This window comes from Dipodomys merriami, unplaced genomic scaffold (genome assembly GCF_024711535.1).
Source record: "Dipodomys merriami isolate MVZ:Mamm:240054 unplaced genomic scaffold, mDipMer1.0.p SCAF_35, whole genome shotgun sequence".
NCBI lineage: Eukaryota > Metazoa > Chordata > Mammalia > Rodentia > Heteromyidae > Dipodomys > Dipodomys merriami.
This window is the reverse complement of record NW_027205048.1, coordinates 3525628-3547234: the sequence shown is the minus strand read 5'-3', so window position 1 is coordinate 3547234 and position 21607 is coordinate 3525628. Positions and strand designations below refer to the sequence as shown.

The 21607-nt window shown below is 40.3% G+C and overlaps 1 protein-coding gene across 5 annotated transcripts in view; it reads right to left on the bottom strand.

Moving 5' to 3' along the window:
* Positions 1 to 400: 400 nt before the first annotated feature.
* Positions 401 to 21607, bottom strand: part of Mxi1 (MAX interactor 1, dimerization protein) — a 64256-nt gene continuing 43049 nt past the window's right edge. For 3 of the 5 annotated variants that reach the window (XM_069987956.1, XM_069987959.1, XM_069987958.1), the window contains exons 4-7: positions 20742 to 20843; positions 4653 to 4767; positions 3864 to 4035; positions 401 to 2171 (exon numbers count right to left, since the gene is read on the bottom strand). In XM_069987956.1, coding sequence (XP_069844057.1) covers positions 2008 to 2171; positions 3864 to 4035; positions 4653 to 4767; positions 20742 to 20843 — 553 coding nt within the window. In that variant the 3' untranslated portion in view covers positions 401 to 2007. The remainder of the gene's footprint in view (positions 2172 to 3863; positions 4036 to 4652; positions 4768 to 20741; positions 20844 to 21607) is intronic. The other 2 variants (XM_069987957.1, XM_069987960.1) reach the window with 1 other exon arrangement.

Genomic DNA, 21607 nt, shown 5'->3' with positions numbered 1-21607 from the left:
GCACCCTTTAAACTAAACTCAGGAAAATCAAAAGTAAGCAATTTCTATAGAACAACAGCTTACCTACAAGTATAATTAATCTTGAAAGTAGAAATAATTTACCTGGGGCACAGAAATGAGCTCGTTTCCTCGCACTTTTAAGTTCCCAGTACCTGAAATGTAACAAGTTCTAATGCTGAGTTTCCAAATATATGCAGTTTCAAGGAACGTTTCCCACTCAAACAGCACAATTAAGGCATGTGAAGAGGGCATGTGCATACATACCCACACACACATGCACACGCACACACATACTGAGGGTGTGTGACTGCCCAGGGCGGAACATTTCCTAGACAGAAGCAGTGGATGCTATTAAAATGCTACTCAGAATAGTCTTAACATTAACACACAACTCAACTGGGCTGCTAGATATGGTTGTCTTTATTTTCTTTTTTCTTGTCCAGCCCTATCTAAACATAAAATAAAACTACAGGACTGAAATTAACAACCCATTAAAATCAGCAATAAGTTATGAAAATCATAAAGCTTTTTTTTTAAAGTAATTAGGGTAGTTAAATTATTTAAAGTATACAAAGTCCAAACAGCTGAAGGTCAGGTCTCTGGGAAGGCTCCCCAGGATAAGGAAGAGGACCAGAAGGAAACCTTACAGTTTGAAAGACAAAGGGAACACATGACATCAAAGTGCAGGCTAGGAATCTCACGTAGAAGAAAAATAACGTTTCCAAAAATGTAAGAGCAACATTAGCACCTGCACGATGGGACTGTGGGAAGGAGAGAGACTGCCGGTAGAAAATGGAAGCAAATCTTTACATTAAAATGAGACAAGTGCTGAACTCAACTATGTTATCTATGATAGCGTGTCTACTATGGAGATCAGATGTTAAAAGCTGGTAAAAGGTAATGATCCTAAAAGAAAACAAAAACAGCATTGACCTCTTTCTACCTAGCCCAGACCTCATTTTGTGCACTAAAAAGAGAGGTGTGAGGTGTTTTATCATTATCAAATGCTGCATCAAAATAGATGATTTTTTTCCCCATGTGTTTTTCCACTATAAAAGACATCTATGTTTACTTATGGACAAGCTTTAAAAAGATGTCATTTTGGTTTTCAACACATATAAACAGTTATCAAAATCTCAAATAAAAATGCTGCTGTGGCTCAGACCTTGGTCTGCTAACCTGCGTGCACAGCTCTTCTGACCCACGCAGACACGGAGGCACGTGGGGCTCTTTCCTTCTGGCTCCCCAATCCACACTCATAGGCCTTTGTGTGACAGAGGCTGTCATGCACGGAACTGCCCCCATGCGGCCGAGGGGCGGCGGCTGGCGAGCTGGCGGTTGGGTGCCCTAGTGCTAACAATGCAGGATAAGGTTAGCTTGCTTAGCATGGAATCCAACAGAAAGCTGAGCTGCATGATGATCTCTCAAAAGGCTTCATGTAGTCTCTCCTTTTGTAGAGCATGAAATGATTTTTTTTTAATTTTAAAGAATTGATCATCCACAGGCTTTGTGATAAACTATCCCAGGCTGGAATTTTAATAGCTCTTTTAGCTATGCAAAAATAATGCCTGATTATCTCGTCCTTTCCTTACTATAGGTTTGATTTTGTTTCTAGGGCCATCACGTTCAGGAAGGGTTCATAACCACATCCTTCAACGCGTCTGCTCAGTACAATATGACCCAAGTAGAAAAGAAAGAGGATGGAAGCTGCACTGTCCTCTTAAATCAACTACAACTCAAGACAATTTCACACACATTTTCTGCTGCCATTAGAAACTGTGTTTTTTTTTCCCCCCAATATGAATGAATATTCGGAATATTTGTTCTGCTGGGGAGGCTCTACTCCACCTTTTGCTAGTAAGTATTTGCTTAAATACAGGTCTGTTGACCCTTTTGTTCAAGTATAGTTTTGTGTAGTTCTAAAGGAGACTGCATCATGAACCCAGTTTAAGAGATTGGATTGGCCCAGTGAATATTTTGCCCTGCACTGTTACATCATGCTGGGTTCTAGGAAGTGAAGGAAAGTTTGACACTGGCACTGGAGTAACCCTCGTCACTCCCAATACTCTGCAGGCTGCTGTGGTCATCAATGTCACTGATGCTGGTGGTACTTATATTGTCCACTTCTCCATGGGAGAACTCTGTGCTTTCAACATCCACTTCAATTTCCTCTGCCAAAGGAAAGGAAAAGAACATGAATAATCCATATGTGCACCTTCAAAAGTTAAAAGGCCGGGGGAAGAAGCAGTTATCAAGTAAACATTATACAATAGGCTTATTATTAGTGATCTCTGGAGAATGGGGGAACTGAAGGTGAAGAAACAGGCCTGTTTTCCTCAAAGGAGGATGTCTGTATACAATGGTGGTCTTAATTTAGGCAGCAAGTTTACTAAAACCCTTTGACGCCGGTCCGTCTAGACCTCCCACTAAAAGCACTTGGCCTATTTGGAAATTAATACTTAATATTAAAAGATCCCAACCCAAGTGGTTTAACACATCTGTTTTGCATTAAACAAACAAGCAGTTGTTGGTGCTGTTTATTAATCAAGATTTCCTTAAACTATGTGGAGTGGGGTGGGATGAGGGTGAAGAGAAAAAATTGAGAAACAGGCAAAGTATCCAAGAGGCCTTTGATAGCACCGTTCTACAGATCCATCTGCAGTTTACCTTTTTTGGTGCTGGTACTAGGGCTTAAAGTTGGCCTGGGTGCTGTCTCTTAGTGTTTTTGTTTGCGTTTTTTTTTTTGCTCAAGACTGGTACTCTCCCACTTGAGCCACAGATCCACGTTCAGCTTTTTGGTAGTTAATTGGAGATAAGGGCGTCATGAACTTGTCTGCCTGGTCTGGCTTTGAACCTCAACCCTCAGATTTTAACCTCCTGGGTAGCTGGGATTACAGGCCTGAGCCACAGGTATCTGGATTAAAATTCTTTACTGTTCGGTAACTAAAATAAGCCAGTCAAATATATTTGCATTAAATATAGCTTGAAGCCTTCCCACTACATTTTTTTTTTTTTTTGCTGTGCTAGAAACTGAACCTGAGTCTCTTGCATGCCAGGCAAACCCTCTGTCACTCTGCCATTGAGGTGGTGGTAGCTACAGATGGATAAAAAATAAAACTCAGACCCTTTCTCTTTTGGTTGACTTTTGTTTCTTAATTCTGCCAAAGACAAATGCTGTAGGAGAAGTGAAAGAAGTGAAGGGTGTTGTATTCTCAGACAAAAATCACTATCACTGGTAAACAAGATATAACATCAGTGCATCTTTCTGACATACTGAATCCAGGGACACATGACCATTTCTGTGATACTTCTTGCCCAAATGTATACTGTCAGTCTAATGATTTGAAAACATGCAAAACAAAAAACAAAAAAATCCTCCAATCAAGGGGTACTGAATAAAACTGGGCCAGTATTCTGCAAAAGAATTCTAGTGCTCTGGGGGACTCCACTCTAGGATCCTAGACCAGACAAAGGTTAGTAGTGGAATTTGAACTCGTAATCAAGAGATTACTTATTAGTATTCTATCAGTGTTCACTTCTTGGCTTCAAAAACTACTGTACGAGAGAATGCTGGAGGGAGGATAGATAACTCAAGATTTTCCATGGAAAACTTGTAAAATAGAAAAATAAAGCCAAAATTCTGTAAGTTCACCAAGTTACTACTAGACAATCTGATCAATAAAACCTAGAATGAGTTGGGCTTTCGTTTATTTTAGAGTGTGCTTGCCTAACAATTGTGAGGCCCTGAGTTTGATCCTCTCCCCCTTCCCCCCCCCAAAATAAACAAAACCCAGAATGTTACACTGGCTAAAAAGGCAACCCACCTTCCCTAAATCCAGACAGAGAAGAGAAACACTGCCTACCTCGCTCTGAATCAGAACGATCTGAAGAAATAGTTGATCCAATGCTGTCCATTCGTATTCGTTCCATCTCTTGAGGACCCTGCAGCTGTTCCAGTCTCCGCTTTAAAAATCTCTGTTCTCGTTCCAAGTTCTCAAGCTGGTGCTGGCTCTTCCTTTCAGCTTCTTCAAGTTTCTAAAATGACGAAATATTTACATTTGTGTGTAGTCCAATACAAACATTAAAACATTGCTACATAACATCTTAAAAGGGGTCTTTGGCAGAGAAACATGAACACACATCTATATGTGTTTGTATGTGTATATATATGTATGTGTGTGTGTGTGTGCCTATGGATATAAAAACATAAAGAAGTTACATTTTAAGTATCAAAAGTACTTTCCTTTATTGTCTATGAATGCTACATTACTTGAGAAAAATAGAATTCTAAAAGTCTGTAAAGGAATCCCCACAAAGGGAAAAGCACTCACTCTGCAGTGTGATGGAAAAATACTGAGGCACACAGCCAAATAAAGTCATGTCCACCAGAGGGCACAATTGCCTTCCGTCTGGGTATAAGGAAGCGAATTGTTATTTTCCTAGTGCTCTCAGCTCTTCAACTGGCCATTGTCACAACAACCAGGTTATGTTACTCCCATATTAGCTGGCCAGTTTCTAGAAAGATTCTTCTTGAGGTCAATTATTAAAGAGAGCATGGTAAGCTAGCTGATGTATGTAAATAGGAATCATTGCTAATAATTAAACCCGGGCCCTGAGAAGCATATGCCAATGCACAAAGTAGACATTCTCACCTTGATGTGTGCTTTGGCTTTGTTGAGCAAACCAAGTGTTGTGTGCCTGGTGCAGTCTGGTCCTAATGGAATCAGAACTTTTAAGCGTTCTAAACATAGGCGCAGATGAGCTCGTCTAAGAAAGACAAAAAGGCAAAAAAACAAAAACAAAAACAAAAAACTTAGCATGGTCCAGACACTCTACTAGAAACACTGAACCTATGGTAAAGACAATTCAGAATTTGGAGTAATTTACCTTATAATCATGTTATACCTCTAATTCTTCAAAGTATCTACAAGTATAGGGGTACTTGCATTTCTGTTGTACTCTGTAGACACCAGTCATACTATAATCCCAATGGTAATCTCTTTGGGGGTTGCTTTATTTTTTAAGCTACCCCATACACTCTCCAATGTATTAATATGTACATATAAAAACATACTGGAGCTAGGCACCAATGGCTCATACCTGTAATCCTAGGTACTTGGGAAGCTAAGATCTACAGATCATGATTTGAAGCCAGCCTAGGCAGAAAGTCCGTGAGACGCTTATCTATGATTAACCAGCAAAAATCTATAAATGAAGCTGTGGGACAAGAGGTAGAGTAGTAGTTTTGAGCAAAATGTCCCAAGGACATTGCCCAGGCCTTGAGTTTAGACTCCAAGAATGGTATGTGCACACATGCACACACAGGAGCAATTGTAATCAATTTTGAATGCCTAAAACCACAAGCTAGAGTACAAGTTTCACAGCTATGGTACTCCAAGGAGGTATAAAAGTCTCAAAAATTTGTACTACTCCCTTTCCTCTCTTCTTTTCTCCCTTCCTCTTCTCTCTCTCTCACACACATTCCTTCTTCTCTTTACTATATATGCTTATTAGGTCAAACTGTATGTACTTCCCCATCCACAACCATTTCTCATTTTATAAAAAGGGCAATTTGAGCCAGGCACCAGTGGCTCACGCCTGTAATCCTAGCTACTCAGGAGGCTGAGATCTGAGGATCACAGATCAAAGCCAGCCCAGGCAGCAAAATCCATGAGACTCTTATTTCCAACTAACCACCAGAAAAACCAGACATGGTGCTGTGGCTCAAAGTGGTGGAGAGCTAACCTTGAGCAAAAAAACTCAGGGTCAGCGCCCAGGCGAAGTTCAAGTCCCACAACCACTACCACCACCATATATGTGTATGTATGTATGTGTGTGTATATACATATATATATGTGTGTATATATGTATGTGTGTGTGTGTGTGTGTGTGTGTATATATATATATATATATATATATATATATATATATATATATATCTCCTGTGGTTAAGTCTAGCCAGTAAAACAACAGCCCATAAAATACTCTCCACCTCCCTAAGTGTACCAGTTCATTAATTTTTATTTTTCTCTCTCAACTAGCTTCCACTTTTGTACCCAAGGGAAACAGGTGACAGAATCCTTTTACTAAACATCATTGTATTCTCTGGTCCACCTGTACTGTGTGAAAGCTGAGAGACATATTTCTTTCTTTTTTTGGGGGGGGGGTCCGGTCGTGGGGCCTGAACTCTGGGCCTGGGCGTTGTCCCTCAGCTCTTCAGCTCAAGGCTAGCGCTCTACCACTTGAGCCACAGCACCATTTCCAGCTTTTTTTCTTTTTGCTTATGTGGTGCTAGGGAATCGAACCCAGGGCCTCAGGCATGCAAGGCAAGCGTTCTACCACTGAGCCACTTTCCCAGCCCCTGAGAGACATATTTCTTGGACGTTGTAGCAGAGGGCTTCATGGATTCACCTTCGCTGAACCAGGAACCATGAGCATGGAATTGAGAGCATTCTGGTGCATACGTTTATCCTAAAGCAATACCAGATGCCATCTTTGGGTCTGTGTTTCATAACATCGAGCATCATCCATCAGATAAACAGAGTATCTGAAACTAGAGTACATACATGTCAGGTACCCTTAACTCCCTAAACAACCATAACCAAACTTTTAGCAACTGTCCCCACTGCTTCGGGAACAAATACATCTTTTGTTTTCTCCTCCAAGAGAACAAAACAGTTTCAAGAACTCACCAAACTATGCTTTCCCTCTGTTAATACCACAGGAAAAACATGCCAAGTGAAAATGTCAAAATCTAGCAATTTCAAAGCGAGTAGGAGACAGTGGTAAGCAGCCAGTTGCACCACTGATAAGCAAGGATGATGACAAGTCATGAGGTCAGAGGTCTGGCTGATGAACTGTCCCCATTCTTGTAGCACCTACAGTCCAGTTAGTCAAGGGTCCATGAGAACTGCCACTCCAAATGATGTCTACTGAGCAATCACTTCAGGTCTAATGCTTGGCTTCAGGCTGAAACCTGCCAAACTTGTTGCAGCTACAACAATGTTTTTATTTTCTCTACAAGGTGCATCAATGGATTTCCCATTAATGACACTCAATAATTTTAAAGTCACTCTATTTCTCTGTTATGGGACCTAAAATCTCTTAAGATGGGAAATGCCACAGGAGCAGATTGATCTTTCTGTGACAGGCAAAAACAAAAACAGAAAAATCTCATGCAAAATAAAAAGTAGCTTTGAATCCCTCCTTAGGAGGACTGTCACACTGCCTGACAACTGCACTAGTAGGCTAATGACTAGAAGGCGAGAGAAACTGCGGGTTCTCTTGCCAGTACCCAGAGGTTCCACTCTGAATTTAAACTCCTACAAATGTTAACAGAGCAACTAGTAAAATTCACAAGGAGCATGTTGTAAGAATTTTTTTCAAATTACTTAACTCCAGAAATTTGGTACATAGTAGAATTATCTTTCACATTTTAGTCTTAAGAAACGTGAAACCGATTCCTTACTATAATTCCACATTAAGAACAAAAAGAGTGAGATGATTTTCTGTTTTGTGAGACTAAAACCTACCCTAAAAATAGTAAGGTAGCTCAGTGGTGCATCATATTTGCTTAATATGCACAAGACCACAAGTTGGATCCTCAGCACTAAAAAAGAACAAACAAACTGCAGGGTGCAGACAAAAAACAAACCCTAACATCCTATTAATATGTCTTTTTTCGCTCTTTTAAAGAATCTGGCCTGGCATGGTGGTAACACACACCTGTTCCAGAGGATTGCGGTTCAAGGTCAGCCCAGGCAAAAAGGTAGTCAGTAAACTGGGCATGGTGGTGTGTTTCATAATCCTAGCTACACAGAAGGCATATGTAGGAGAGTTGCAGTTAAGAGGCTAGACCTGGGCAAAACAGTGAAACCAAATCTCAAAAGTAATGGAAGGACTGGAGGCCTGGATCAAATGATAGTGTCTGTCTAGCAAACCTGAGGCCCTGAGTTCAAAATCTATTCATGCCTCCCCCTAAAATTCAGTTGTGCTTATTACATGACTTTTGTGTTCTCTGCACCATTTCAGACATCTGCCTGGTTGGGAAAGGTGAAAAGGTGAAAACTTTAATAAGAGCTTATAAACCAAAACTTGGCACGATAATAACAAGCGTTTAATCTCAGCATTACAGAGGTTAAGGCAGGGTAAGCAAGAATTTGACGTCAGTCTGGAGTATATAATGTGTTCGAGGCCAGTCTTAGCCAAATACTAAGCCTCTGTCTCAAAAAATAAAAGTAAGTAAAATAAAAAGGTTAGAATCCAGACTGCAGAACAAAGCCTTCTCTTTTCTTTCATGATGTCCATACTGAAGTGAGTCATGCAGATATCAAGGATGATGGAATCTGAATAAATGCAGAGATTGTTAGTAGAGAAGGCAGACTAGTAAAAGAAGCTACAGCTTTACTTTGGATGGAAGGATACTGAATTTGTCTACAAAGGAGCAAGGATTCCCAGGTAACTGAAAAAGGATGGAAAGGACCTAAATTTGTAGAATGGGACCAAATATAAAATCTAAGATTAAAAATATCTAGGGCTGGGAAGGTAGCTCAGGGGTAAAAGTGTTTGCCTTGCATGTGTGAGGCCCTGGGTTCGATTCCTCTGCACCACATAAGCAGAAGTGATAGCCTTGAGCTGAATTGTTGAGGGGCAACGCCCAGGCCCAGAGTTCACGTTCCATGACCAACACCAACAAAAAAACTAATTTATAAACCTAAGACTAAATTCAAAATTTCATTCAAGAGCCAACAATGAAACTGGCATTCTATAAGGAAATAACAACTATGCTTAACAGCCTGGGGATCATGGAGATCTATCTGGGGATTGCCAATAAATCATGTATATTTATTAAGTAATAAATCAGGGACTAGTCAGGCCAAGAGGTGAGGTTTAATGTCTGAATGAACAGGAAAGGCAGAAGTCCCTCTTCTATTTTTTTTAGGCTACTACCAGTCAGGTAATTACAAAGCATCTGTGAGATGCCTTGTCTCACAAATGCCAGCTTTGCATTATTCTCAGGGTAGGTTTTAGCCAGGCTACCTGCTTTCTAAGGACAGCACTGCAACATGGACAGTGGTAGGAAGGGCAAGTGGGGGGAGGGGGACTGGCTCTCCTGTGGGAGCTAAATGCCATCTCCTCCAGTTTTTGCCCTGACAAATAAGCAGATATTTGGAGAGGAGAATAATAGCGAGTCGGTGGCAGTTGAAGGGCAGCAGCTGGCCCAGCGAGAGCCACACTTCTCAGGCTTCCCTTCAATGACTGCGTTTCCACATGCGATTCCACTCCACACAGGGGAAATGTACCCTTCCACGAGCCATGGGTATCCCGTGACTATAAACTGGAGCGCATTACATTCTCCTCGATGAATGTACTTTCTCTTGATTGTGTCAATAGCTGGAAGAAGGGACAAACAGCAAATTCATCCCCACTGTGCTGCCACTCCCTCCTCTTTCTCCCATAGGCTCCTTGTTGGTAACCAGATTGCAAGCTCAGCCACGAGTGACCTAGAAAGGTGTATGTTTTGATGCCATCTGGTCTTTTCTTTTTCTGGCCTTTATTCTCATGTGATTGGTAGCTTGGGCACCACCGGTAAGGAGTTGCCAAACCCAGGGGCTTTAAGACTTTGGGAAAGGAAAGAAGAAGAGACAGGCACGCAGAAGAAGGTTGGTTCGATTTAAAAATCCTTATTCACTGAGGAAAAAATATACAAGCAGTCTAACATTGCAGAATTTATGGAACTACAGCTGATGGAAAATGATCCAAAAAAAAAGTTTAGACTTCTAGTTAGGGGTTATGTAACTTATTTAACAGGTATACTCCTAAACACAGGGAAAACCCCACAGAAACAACACTGCTACATCTTTCCTGAATAAGCATGGGGAAGGCAACGCAAAGTTAGGGTTGGACACTGCAGCTAGGAAATGAGCTGGTGGAAAACCCCTGTCTCCTTGCTAGGAGGGGGACGGGGCTAAAGCATGCAGAGACTACCTCGGGTTTCCAGTTCCAAAGATACTTGGAAGTCTGCTTTAAAATGAGGTTTAAAGGAGCTCACTGGAGGACAGGGCAATTCCCAACCACCTGTTAGGAAGAAAGAGCCTATCAAAACTGCCCACACCCACAAAGCAGGCAAACAAACCCCTTATGGGAAAAAAGAACAATTAGCATGTGTTTGGCTTTTATTTTGGTAGACTGGGATCATTTTTCCCTGAAGGAACTGGTGTTGTTTTGCGTTCAAAGTCTGTAAACTTTACTGCCAAAGTGCCATATCACAGAAAATAATGGGAAATGATTTTGCTATAAAATGAGGTATTCTAAAGCGCAGTTATATTAATTACTAGAAGCACACCATTATAGGAGAGGAAAAATATTCACTTTCAGAAAAAAAAAAGTTGCAAGAATCTTACGACCGACCGTGTTTTTCATTGCTTGTTTTTCAAGTCCTCTCTGGAAACACTAATCCCCCTGCCCAACAATAAGAAATCTAACCCTGCCAGGACCCACAAACCATCCATTGGCTGGGGCTGTTAGAGGCCCAGTCCTTTCTTGGAACTTGCTTGTCTTTCATTCCTCCACTACAGGATAGCAAGACTTTGCCAAGTAACTAAATCAAAATGGAAAACAAGTCAAATGATAGGGACAGTGCTTGTATTTTCCTCTTCGCTGAAAGTTACGCAAGGGGCTCTGAGTCCTTTGTGAGCCACATTCTTCAAAGCTGCAATGGCTTGTGGCCAGATTTCTGAAATGCTCTCTCTCTCTCTCTCTCTCTCTCTCTCTCTCTCTCTCTCTCTTGCTCAAAACAGCAGCTAGCTGCTTCTCCTACACTGTTTATACCAACTTCCTCTAAAGTATAGTATGTTGAGAATCTCTAAGACACACACACACACACACACATCATCTGCCTACTTGCATGAACATATTTAAAGTGGATGCAGATGAGCTGAGTACACTTCTGAACTTTACTCAGAAGACATACATGATCCGTGTATGCTGTTTACAAAGTATGGAGGCTGACAAGCCACTCCTTAAAATAACACTTGATAATTATATGTTTCACACACGACTTACACATTATCTACTTCACAGAAAATAAACAGAATATTAATTCCCAGGTAGTAAGTTAGTAAATGGCATCCATCTCCCTAGCCAGACTTGACTGTGGTGGTCATGGGATTTCATACAGAAGTAAAAGTAGAATAGTTGGAACCTCCTCTCTCACTTTTCAAAAAGAAGCTATTTCTGCTTAATAACCTTAATTGGTATCTTGTAGAATAAGCAAATAGGAATATCACCCAGTTTACAATGAAGTTGCAAATTATACAGTATTATATATACTACATCATAGTGCAAATTAGTTATACTGTCAACCTCAGAAAGATCTATATACAAATAAGAATGAAAATCAGTTGCTACACATGTTTTTCTTGGAAGGCTAAGTATGTGGCTGGGGCTGGAGCTGAGGCCTCACACCTGCTAGGCAGACACCTGAGCACTTGCGCCACCTCAGCCCTTTTATTGCCTGGATTATTTTCCATGCACTGGGCTAGCCTCAGATGGAGATCCTCCATGACCTAACTTACCAGTTGAGATGTGGTCTCTCTCACTAACTTTTTGTCTGGGCTGACCTTGAATCACTTCAGCCATCTTTCCAGCTCTTGGGAGCATTTGGGGGTTTTGTTTTTTAAATTTCTGATTCCTACTTCCTGTGTGAGGAAACATTTCTCTTCCTTCTCCACTTCTTACTTTAACCTTGTCTCACACTCAATTTCCTGCTAAACCTTTAAAATGAAATAAAATAAAGAAAACCATGTTTGTTTTTTTGACAAAGTCGAGGTAGCTCTAAGGGCAGAGAATGTTCCCCTAGGGTACTCAACACTGAGCGGCTAGCATTAGAAGCTATAATGTAAAATATGGCCCCTCTCTTAAAAGGCATCATTTTCTCAAAACACTTGGGAGAAAATACTTTCATGTGAAAATAAGCGCACATAATAGACTTTTAAATTTAAAAACTTGAAGTAAACTTCATTTCATACCATATCTGGGGACCTCCAGAAATCTATGTTCCAATGCTGCAGTGAAATGGCTACAAATCACCAGTCGAGTTTTGGACTTCAGAACATTTCTGGCTCATGGCTGAGATTATAGCGCAAATATTTAGAGAAGGGAGGAGGGAGCAAAGGCGAGGAGGTGTGAGGAAGGAGAGCAGTGCGAAGGGGAAAAGAGATGGTACATTTTTTCCAGTCCACAGCCAAACTATCATTTCCTCCTCGAGACCTTTCTTTTCATATTCCTTCTTCAGGTAATTAACATTTGACTTTTATATTAACCATATTGTATTTTGAGATCAAATACACACTTTCAATCATTTCCACATTTCTAACAGTAAATGAATGGCTGGTATACAGTACAGAGAAAAGATAGTACAATTTCTAGTGGATGTTTCTGGAATACTCTTAACTAACCAAAGATGAGGCAACAAACATACAGCATAATCAGGTCAGCATTTGTGGGAGATCTCACACATGGCTCACGAACACCAGAACTTGAAACACCTGTGTTATTTCGGGAGCCTCTGAGGTCACTAATGAATAGTAAGGTGCACCCTACCCGAGAGAGAGGGGCAGTCTTAACCTAAGTCCTGATTATAAATAACTCACATTTCTTCTACAGTGAAGCAGAGGGCTTAGGAACTATAGCATTATGCCAGAATGACTTTAGCAAAGCATTTACAGGGACCAGGACAATAATGCTAAATGAAATGGAGAGTTGTTTTTTAATCCAGTTTTCTATCACCAATGTCAACTTTCTGACCTTATTAATAGGCCTCCTAAAAAGTGAGAAATTTGAACTAAATTCCAGTTTGGCCTCTGTTCCAGCTGTTGTTCAAGTAGTGGTGCCAATATCAAGTATAATGCCAGGAAGACAATCACTAAGGAGAAAATAGGAAAGAAATGGCTAAGAAAACCCAGTATGAATGGAAACCTAAAAACTCTACAATGCAAGGAAGAAGAGACACGAAGCAACTTTTTATCTCATCTTTACATGAGAAGCTAGCGTTTGCATGGATTTACAAGACCCCCACCTGCTGATCAGTGGAAGACAGTGCAGAACACAATTATTTTGATTTGCACTCATCTCTAAGGAAAACTTGACTTCTCTTCCTTCCTCTTTTTTCTAAGATTGTTATGTAGTCCAGGCTGGCCTGACACTTGTGCTCTTCTGCCTCTATTTCCAAAGTGTTGGAATTACAGGTGTATACTACCAACATACCCTCAAGTCTTCACTTTTGCCAGCTTAAAAAAAATAAAGCCCATGTTCTTCACTGGAGCTATTACGGGTACCTCCAAAATGCCTCAACAGAAATTGTTTATTTTATGTCCATTCTATGAAAATTTAGTTTCTACACATTTATTCCCTCTGCCCTTATCTGTTGATAGGATTCGGTCCCCCTGCCCTCGGCATCCCGCTGCGCCCCTCTCCCCACCGCCTCAACCAAAACCAAACTAGATCATTCATTCATTCATTCATTCAACATACTTCTTCTCCTACCACACAAGAACTTTCTGTATTCCAAGTTTCAAAGTCTGGGAAATAGGGCTACATCACTGGAGAAAACAGTGGCAATTTGTTCTAAATACAAAATAGCTTATTTTCTTTTGGCAACTCTCCAGGGCTTTGGGTGGAGAGAAGGCTAGTCCTCTCTGGAGAGAGTGGGCTCTGAATCTGGACTACCATCAAAACAAAGCTGTGGGTGGGAGAGATTTTTTTTTTTAATTATTTATCTTTCACATCAGTTTGGAAACAGATTTTTTTTTTTTAAAATCTTGCCTTCGAACCCTTTCTACTGTTTGGCCTTTTGTTGGTGTTCACCCCATCCTGGCAGCCCTCACTGGCCAATTTAATGGTACCAAGGGGCTGAGAAGTATTGCTGTCCAAAGGAAAAAGCATTCTCTCACAGGGACCGGAGAGGCAATCTGCCACCACAACAGTAGCTACTTGTTAATTTTCTGTTTGAAACCCAGTGATGTCAATAGCATTGTACCCCGCCAGCCACCATGGGGTAAAGTACATTTTGAAACCAAAACAAACTTCGTACGTGCTGGCAAGTCAGATACCAGACACAGTGACAACGCGCTGTAAAACACGGCCCCAGTTTTATTAGGAGACACTGCACATAAGAAGCAAGTCTGTTCTACAGAAGCTTAAGTTGCTCCCAGTGGGACTGCTTTATTAAATCAAATTATTGTCCAGGATGATGGAGAGAAATGAAGAAATAGTTACTGATCTCTAATAAAATGGCAACCTCACATTGCACAAACAGCCTGCTTCGAAGAATTCTTTGTAATGGAACTGTTCAGTTATGTATGTTTTACTACTTTTGGAGCTGTTCATTTAGAAGGATAAAATGAAAATAATCAAGTCTGTCTTTACACATGGTCCCACTAATCAGACGTGATCTTATCGTTTAGGGGGAAAGACATCTTTCCTAACAGGAACATGAGTATATTGGGGTCTAAGAATTAATGGATCCTTAGAAGCTTTGCCCTGAGTAGGAGGACCTGAGAGGGAGAACCGAATGACTCAGTGGGAAACAGCTAGACATCTGCCAATTCAGTCAAGCCAGCAAGAGATTATGCTTTAAAGTCCCATGTTAGCACAATTTCCCCCAAATCAAAATGTAGGGTTTTTTGGTGCATTTGTTTTGGAGTGGTAGAGGGGATGAAATTTGGAGCAGGAGAAAGAAAACAAAGAGCAATTGTTGGTTAGTGCGTCTTGTTCTGTTCTGTTTAATAAATGCTGAAACATTTTTATTGGCTATTTGGAACTGCTGGAAAAAAAATTCACAGAATTTAAAATATGCTATAGGGGCTGGGAAGGTGGCTCAGTGGTAGAGCGCTTGCCTTGCATGCCTGAGGCCCTGGGTTCGATTCCTCAGCACCACATAAGCAAACAGAAAAAAGCCGGAAGTGGCGCTGTGGCTCAAGTGGTAGAGTGCTAGCCTTGAGCTGAAGAGCTGAGGGACAGCGCCCAGGCCCAGAGTTCAGGCCCCACGACCGGACCAAAAAAATAAATAAATAAATAAAATAAAATAAAATATGCTATAGTAGTTCCTGATAACAACAGAGAACTGAAGCTTGTGTATATTTTTATTTCTGTTCTGAGTGCTCTCTTCTATGATACCTTACCAGTTTGTTTCTTTTCTAGTCACAAGGGCCCAAGTGAAGGGTAGTCTTTGGGTTACAGCTGGGGGCTGTCCAGCCTAACAGCAGTTGGCCTTGACGCTGGGCAGCTCAGTCATTTGGTAACCCACAGGGCACTGACACACGAGCAATTTCAGGCAGGCAGAATGTGAACATGATGTAAGAACTACTGTACTATACTGTTTACAACCCTTCTGGAAGGGAAAGGTGTAAAATGGACTAACAACAATTACAATAATTTCCTAAATAAACTTACTTTTATTTTTTTCTCATTTTAGGCTTACATTTATTTACTAAGTTACATATTTACTTATTTATTGTGCCAGTCATAGGGCTTGAACTCAAGGTGTGGGCATTATCCCTAAGCTTTGTGCACAAGGCCAGCACTCTACCACTTGTGCCACTACCCAAACTGGTTACTTCCAGCTTTTTGTTGGTTAGTTGGTTATGAGTGTCATGAACTTTCCTGCCTTGGCTGGCTTTGAACGTGGATCCTCAGATCTTAGCCTCCTGAGTAGCTAGGATTACAGGCATGAACCACCAGTGCCCAGCCTGAAAGGTAAACTTTTATCTAGTGGAAGAATGGATTCAAGTTATTGCTGGATCACAGGATTAAAGTCTGTGATTTCCTTCTATTTATATTTGTCTAAATATTAGTCTGAATCTCTTGAAATGCTCAGAAATCAGAGGAATCAAAGCTCACGTTGTTTTTTTTTTTAATAATTCCAGCCTCAGCTCACCACTATTACAGTTTTCTGTTCAAGGACAGCTTCATGAGTTTTGTTTTCATTTATTTGTTAACTGGCAAATAAATGATAACTGTACACTTTGATTCTATTAGGAGCTCAGAAGAGTAACCTCAAAAATGAATGTAGTTTCATGGATTTGGAAAAAAGAGCTAGGCCATGGGCCCATATTCAATTTTACTAACACAGTCCCTGCGATTCCTTATAGCAATGTTGTGGTTTTCTAAGTAAGTGTCAACAAAAGAATAGACAGAAGAGGAAGAGGAAGGAGGAAGGAAAAAAAGAAGACAACGACAATGACTAAGAAGAGGGTAGAATCTGGAGATAAACTTTGCCAAATTTAACTCCATTTCCTTTCATACACTGAGGTATGAAAGGTTTAATGCCTCCTGCAAGCTCACCAACACCTTTCAACTCGCACAACAAAACCTATTTGAAGGATCTTTTCAAATGGTTAAAAGTGAAGCCGTGTGTGTGTGTGCATGTGTGTGTGCATGTGCGTGTGTGTGTGTGTGTGTGTGTTCCTGGGTCTTGAACTCAGGGCCCGGGAGCTGTGCCTGAACATCTTTTGCTCAAGGCTAGTGCTCTACCAATTGAGCCACAGTGCCACTTCTGGCATTTTCTGAGTAGTTTATTGGAGATAAGAGTCTCATAGACTTTCCTGCCAGGCCTGACTTCAAACTGCAATCCTCAGATCTCAGCCTCCTGAGTTAGCTAAGTGTACAGGCATGAGCCACCAGCGCCCAGCTAAGACCCAATATTTATTTAGTATTTCCGTCTAAAAACACCAGTATTTCTTAAACTTTGAAAGCAGGCAGACCACGCTCCCTCCCATGTGACTAACACATGAGGTAAGAAATCCCAGCTGCTTCCAAGATGGCCAAAAGAGTCCAGTGTCACCAAACTCTCTTTAGGAAAAAGCCTTCTCCAGGACACAAATAGCAGCTCTGTAAAATCATTCAGCTCTCTGTCTAAATTGTGTTATGTTTACAAATGTTTTCACTGCAAAGATGGGGTTTCTAATTGAAATAGAACCTTATTTAGCAGAGACTGGATTTTTTTGTCCTTTTTTTTTTTTGTTTCTTTTTTACAGATTTGCTAAATACAAGCTGTTCTGTAAAGGAATAATTGTCAATCAGGCCAGAGTGAATCAGAATTGTAAAAGATACAGATATGACAGTCCTAGAGGAAAAAAAAAGGTACAACTGGTCACCCCAATGATCAAAATGACAGAGGGCGGTGTTCGTCAGCGACACCAAGGAATGGCTCATGGAAATCTATGATGGCAGGCCTCTACAGCAGTGGCCAAATATCCGCACCATTACCTATTTTTTTTAAAGCCTGAAAACTTCTCCTCCGAGTTTCCTTAATTTTAGTCAGTATGGTTTTGGTGAAGAAATCTAAGTGTACTTTTTCTTAATTTTCAAACTATCCTTATTCCAATTTAGTGAATCCATTTCTAGATTTGAAAGTCCTTATCGTTCTCATTTAACTCTAGATAATTTTAAAAAGTCAGCTTTGCTCTCATTACTTCACGATAAAAGTACTGGAAAGCCAGGTGCCAGTAGCCCGGTGCCTCATACCTATAATCCTAGCTATTCAGGAAGTTGAGAACTGAGAATGGAGTTTGAAGCCAGCCAGGGCAGGAAAGTCTCTGAGACTTATCTCCAATTGACCACCCAAAAGCTGGAAGTGGTGCTGTGACTCCAGTGGCAAAACCCTAGCCTTGAGCAAAACAGCTCAGGGACTGTGCCCAAGCCTTATTCAAGCCCCAGGATGTACACCAAAGAAAAATTATTTTTCTGTGAAAAATACCATTTGGAATAGCATAAGCTCTCCTGTCAACTTCACCTTTTAGATAAACAAAAGTGTTGCAATTCAAAAAAAAACCTGACTAGGCTCTTCATTATAAATAGCCTACTAGAAATAAAATGAACATCTTCAATGGTGATCCAACATAGAATGATATTTGGGAGATTCCCCCTGCCCTCCAAGCTAAGGAAGACTAATCTGTCCTAGGTAAAGTTTTCAGTTGTGTTCACTTAAGACTCCTAGGCCTGCAGCAATACAATCCCTACAATTAAGGGAGAGCTAGAGTAGACACCTCTTCATAGGGAAAAAAAAAAAAAAAAACAGCCATTAAAAATAGCAATGCTGCCTGGTACTGGTGGCTCACACCTGTAATCCCATCTCCTCAGAAAACTTAAGATCTGAAGATCATGGTTCAAAGCCAGCCTGGGCAGGAAAGTCCGTGACACTCTCATCTCCAGTGAACCACCAAAAAGCTGGAAGTAAAACTGTGGCTCAAGTGGTAGAGTGCTAGTCTTAAGCAAAAAAGCTCAAGGACAGCATCCAGGTCCTGAGTTCAAGCCCTAGGAACAAAAAGGCACACACACACACACAAAAAGGCAATGCTGTTTAGCTGTCACTACAGATATAGTAGCAAGTCCATAGTAGGAAATAAGAGAATAAAAAAGCTGAACCCCATTCTCTAGGTGTACTTTTAGGCCCCAATACATTTTATCCCTGCTGAATACAAGTTCACTTTCATCCCAGAATAAGTGGCAAATTATACTTCCATGATTAAAAGAGCAAGAAAGATTCAAATATAGCATTTCTTCTTGAAAGCTCTTTCAAACAAACATACTGTAGGCACGACAATTTTGGCAAACTCCTAGGAAGAACCATTCACATCACAGAAATAATCGTTCATGACTAAGCTGCTCACGCTTGCTTCCATCCGGGCTACCTCCTGTTAGTTTACCTCAGCCCCCACCTGACACACAACTCAGCACTAATTACATACTTTCAAAATAATATCTTTTGTCTCTATCTAGTCAAGACAATAAATCCCCAATAACTAGCACACAGTCCAATGCCTAATAAGTGCTTGTCAGTTGATCTGTAATTATCTTTAGGAGTTCTTTGTCAGTGCCAGGAACTAAGCCACTTCAAATGAACTCTTATGACCACCCAAAAATTTTGAATTAAAAATAAAAAACAAACACATAATCTTAGCGTTAATGATACATAGGACAGTTAAGAGATATTCACATACATATTTGACAATGATTATTAGTCCTTTCAGACTGAGTGTTCAAAGGAAGTTCAAAACAATCCCTAAATTTTCAAGATCAAGCTACTCAAGAGGCTGAGCTCTGAGCATCATGGTTCAAGCCAGCCTGGGCACAAAAATTCTCATGAAACTCTTATCTCCAAGTACCAACCCAAAAAACCAGAAGCAGTGCTGTGGCTCAAAGTGGTAGAGTGCTTGCCTTGAGCAAAGGAGTTCAGAGACAGCACCCAGGCCCTGAATTCAAGCCTCACAACAGACAAAAATAGTAACATTTTTTTTTTGAAGATCAAGTGACCAAGGAAGTATCTACATCAAACTCTTAGTTACTTTACCCAAAAGAGTAAAGGATAAGGGGAAAGGAAAGTGCTGGAAAGAAAGGCCAAAATACTACTAATAAAACTGCTACTAAAAGATGAATGATCGTAACTACTATTTCTCACTGTCGGAGCTGTAATAGTATCCACCCTCTCCTTACTCAAGTTTTCTAAGCTCATGCAAAAATGTTGAGAAGCCCAGACACTGGTAGCCTACAGCTCTAGTCCTATCTACTTAGGAGGCTGAGATCTGCAAGACTGTGGTTCAATGCCAGGCAAGGGAGAGAAGTTTGTGAGACTCTGTCTCCAATTAACTAACAAAAGAACCCAGGCTATAAGCCAGGCATTAGTGGCTCATGCCTACAATCCTGCTACTCAGGAGGCTGAGATTTGAGGATTGTGGTTCGAAGCCAGCCTAGGCAGGAAAATCTGTGAGACTCTTACTCTAATTAAATTACAGAAAACACCAGAAGTGGCAGTTGCTCAAGTGGTAGAGTGCTAGTCTTGAGCAAAAGGAGCTCAGGGACAGTGCCCATGACCAGAACTGGCCAAAAAAAAGCCAGGCTAGAGGCATCGTTCAAGTGGTAGGGTGTCAGCTGAGTGAGCAAGCTGGATCAGGCTCGAGGCCCTGAGTTCAAACCCCAGTACTGCCTCTGTCCAAAAAAAGTGTTGAGAAACTTGATGGATCATCACTTGAGTAGAAGGGTTCATATTGCAAAGTGAAGGTGCCAAACTCAAACACTATTTGCATTCCAGCTTTCCATATTCAAATTTAAGTACAGAAAGAGAATACAGTTTTTACCATTTTCAAAAGCTTCCTCAATAAAAGACCACCACTGGGAAAAATACTACTATTTTTATTTTTTTTATGTGTGTGCTAGTCTTTAAACTCAGGGCCTGGGTGCTATCTCTTAGCTTTTTTGCTCAAGGCTGGCACTTTACCACTTGAGCCACACCTCCACTTCCATAAAAAAAATTATTTTAAAACTGAAGCACTAACTAAATTAACAATACCTTCCAGTCTGTGTTTTAAAAAAACATTTTCTTTTCCATGCAAGTATTATTAAATACTGATCATAATTTTTAAAATAAAAATATTATTTGAATATGGCAGATTCTAAAGACAATTACTTTTAAAATGATAGTATGTGAATAATAATTTACAATAAGCAAATTCATATAAGAAGTCTTCAGATGAAATTAAACATTTACTGTTTCAAGAGTAGAGAAAGACAACCACTAACATCTTTCCTTCTAAGCATACTATATCAAGATGTGCTAATCATAAATGCTTTCTAAGTTTCTAATAAAATTCTCAGCAGAACAAGTCCAATATACCGTATTTGAAATTTACTAGTTACAGCTCAGCTCATTTCCTACTTAAAAAACTCATCTTTAAGTTGGGTACCGGTGGCTCATGTGTATAATCCTTAGGATTATCCTCAGGAGTCTTGAGATCTGAAGGTCGAAGTTCAAAGCCAGCCCAGGCAGAAAAGTCGATAAGACATATCTGTAATCAACCAACAAAAGCTGGAAGTGGAGGTGTGGCTCAAGTGGCAGAGGGCTATCTTTGAGCGAACAAACTAAAGAACAGTGCATAGGCTGAGTTCAAGCTCTACTACTGGCACACGCACACACAACTCATCTTTAATTATTTCACAGCTTTTAAATGAGACAAACTCTTCACTTTTTTTTTAAACAAAGGAATCTATCTTTATAAAGACAAAGATGTGTATAAGTATGTGTAATCACACACACACACACACACACACACACACACACACACACACTTTTAAATTGGGGAACATGAGAATGGCTCCAGATGCATGCCTGTAAGCATCAACGGATCATTTTAGAAACAATTTCTATGGCTAGCAGCATTTATATAAAGTCACAGCATCTTGTGATGCTTTCCTAAAGCTATTAATTCTAAACTAAGTAACATTAGCTTTTCAAGAAAAAAAAAGTCTTCCTAAGGCCCCGCCTAAGAACACTATTCCAGCTGAAATGGAAATTTCCATCTAGTTGTTTAAATAAGTCTACAGACTTTTAATGATGTCAAAGAGCTACAAATAATCAGAAGCAAAATAGGATTCACAAAACTGCAGATGAAAAATCACAGAGAAAAGTCTGTATCTCAAAAGCAACCTGAAATTTAGCTAAGACATTAATATTAAGTTATAGAACTATGTAGATAGACGAGGATGACAAATTCTGAAAGGCAAGACACATGGAAATTTCACACATCCTGAGGAAATGTTTTCCTAACAACAA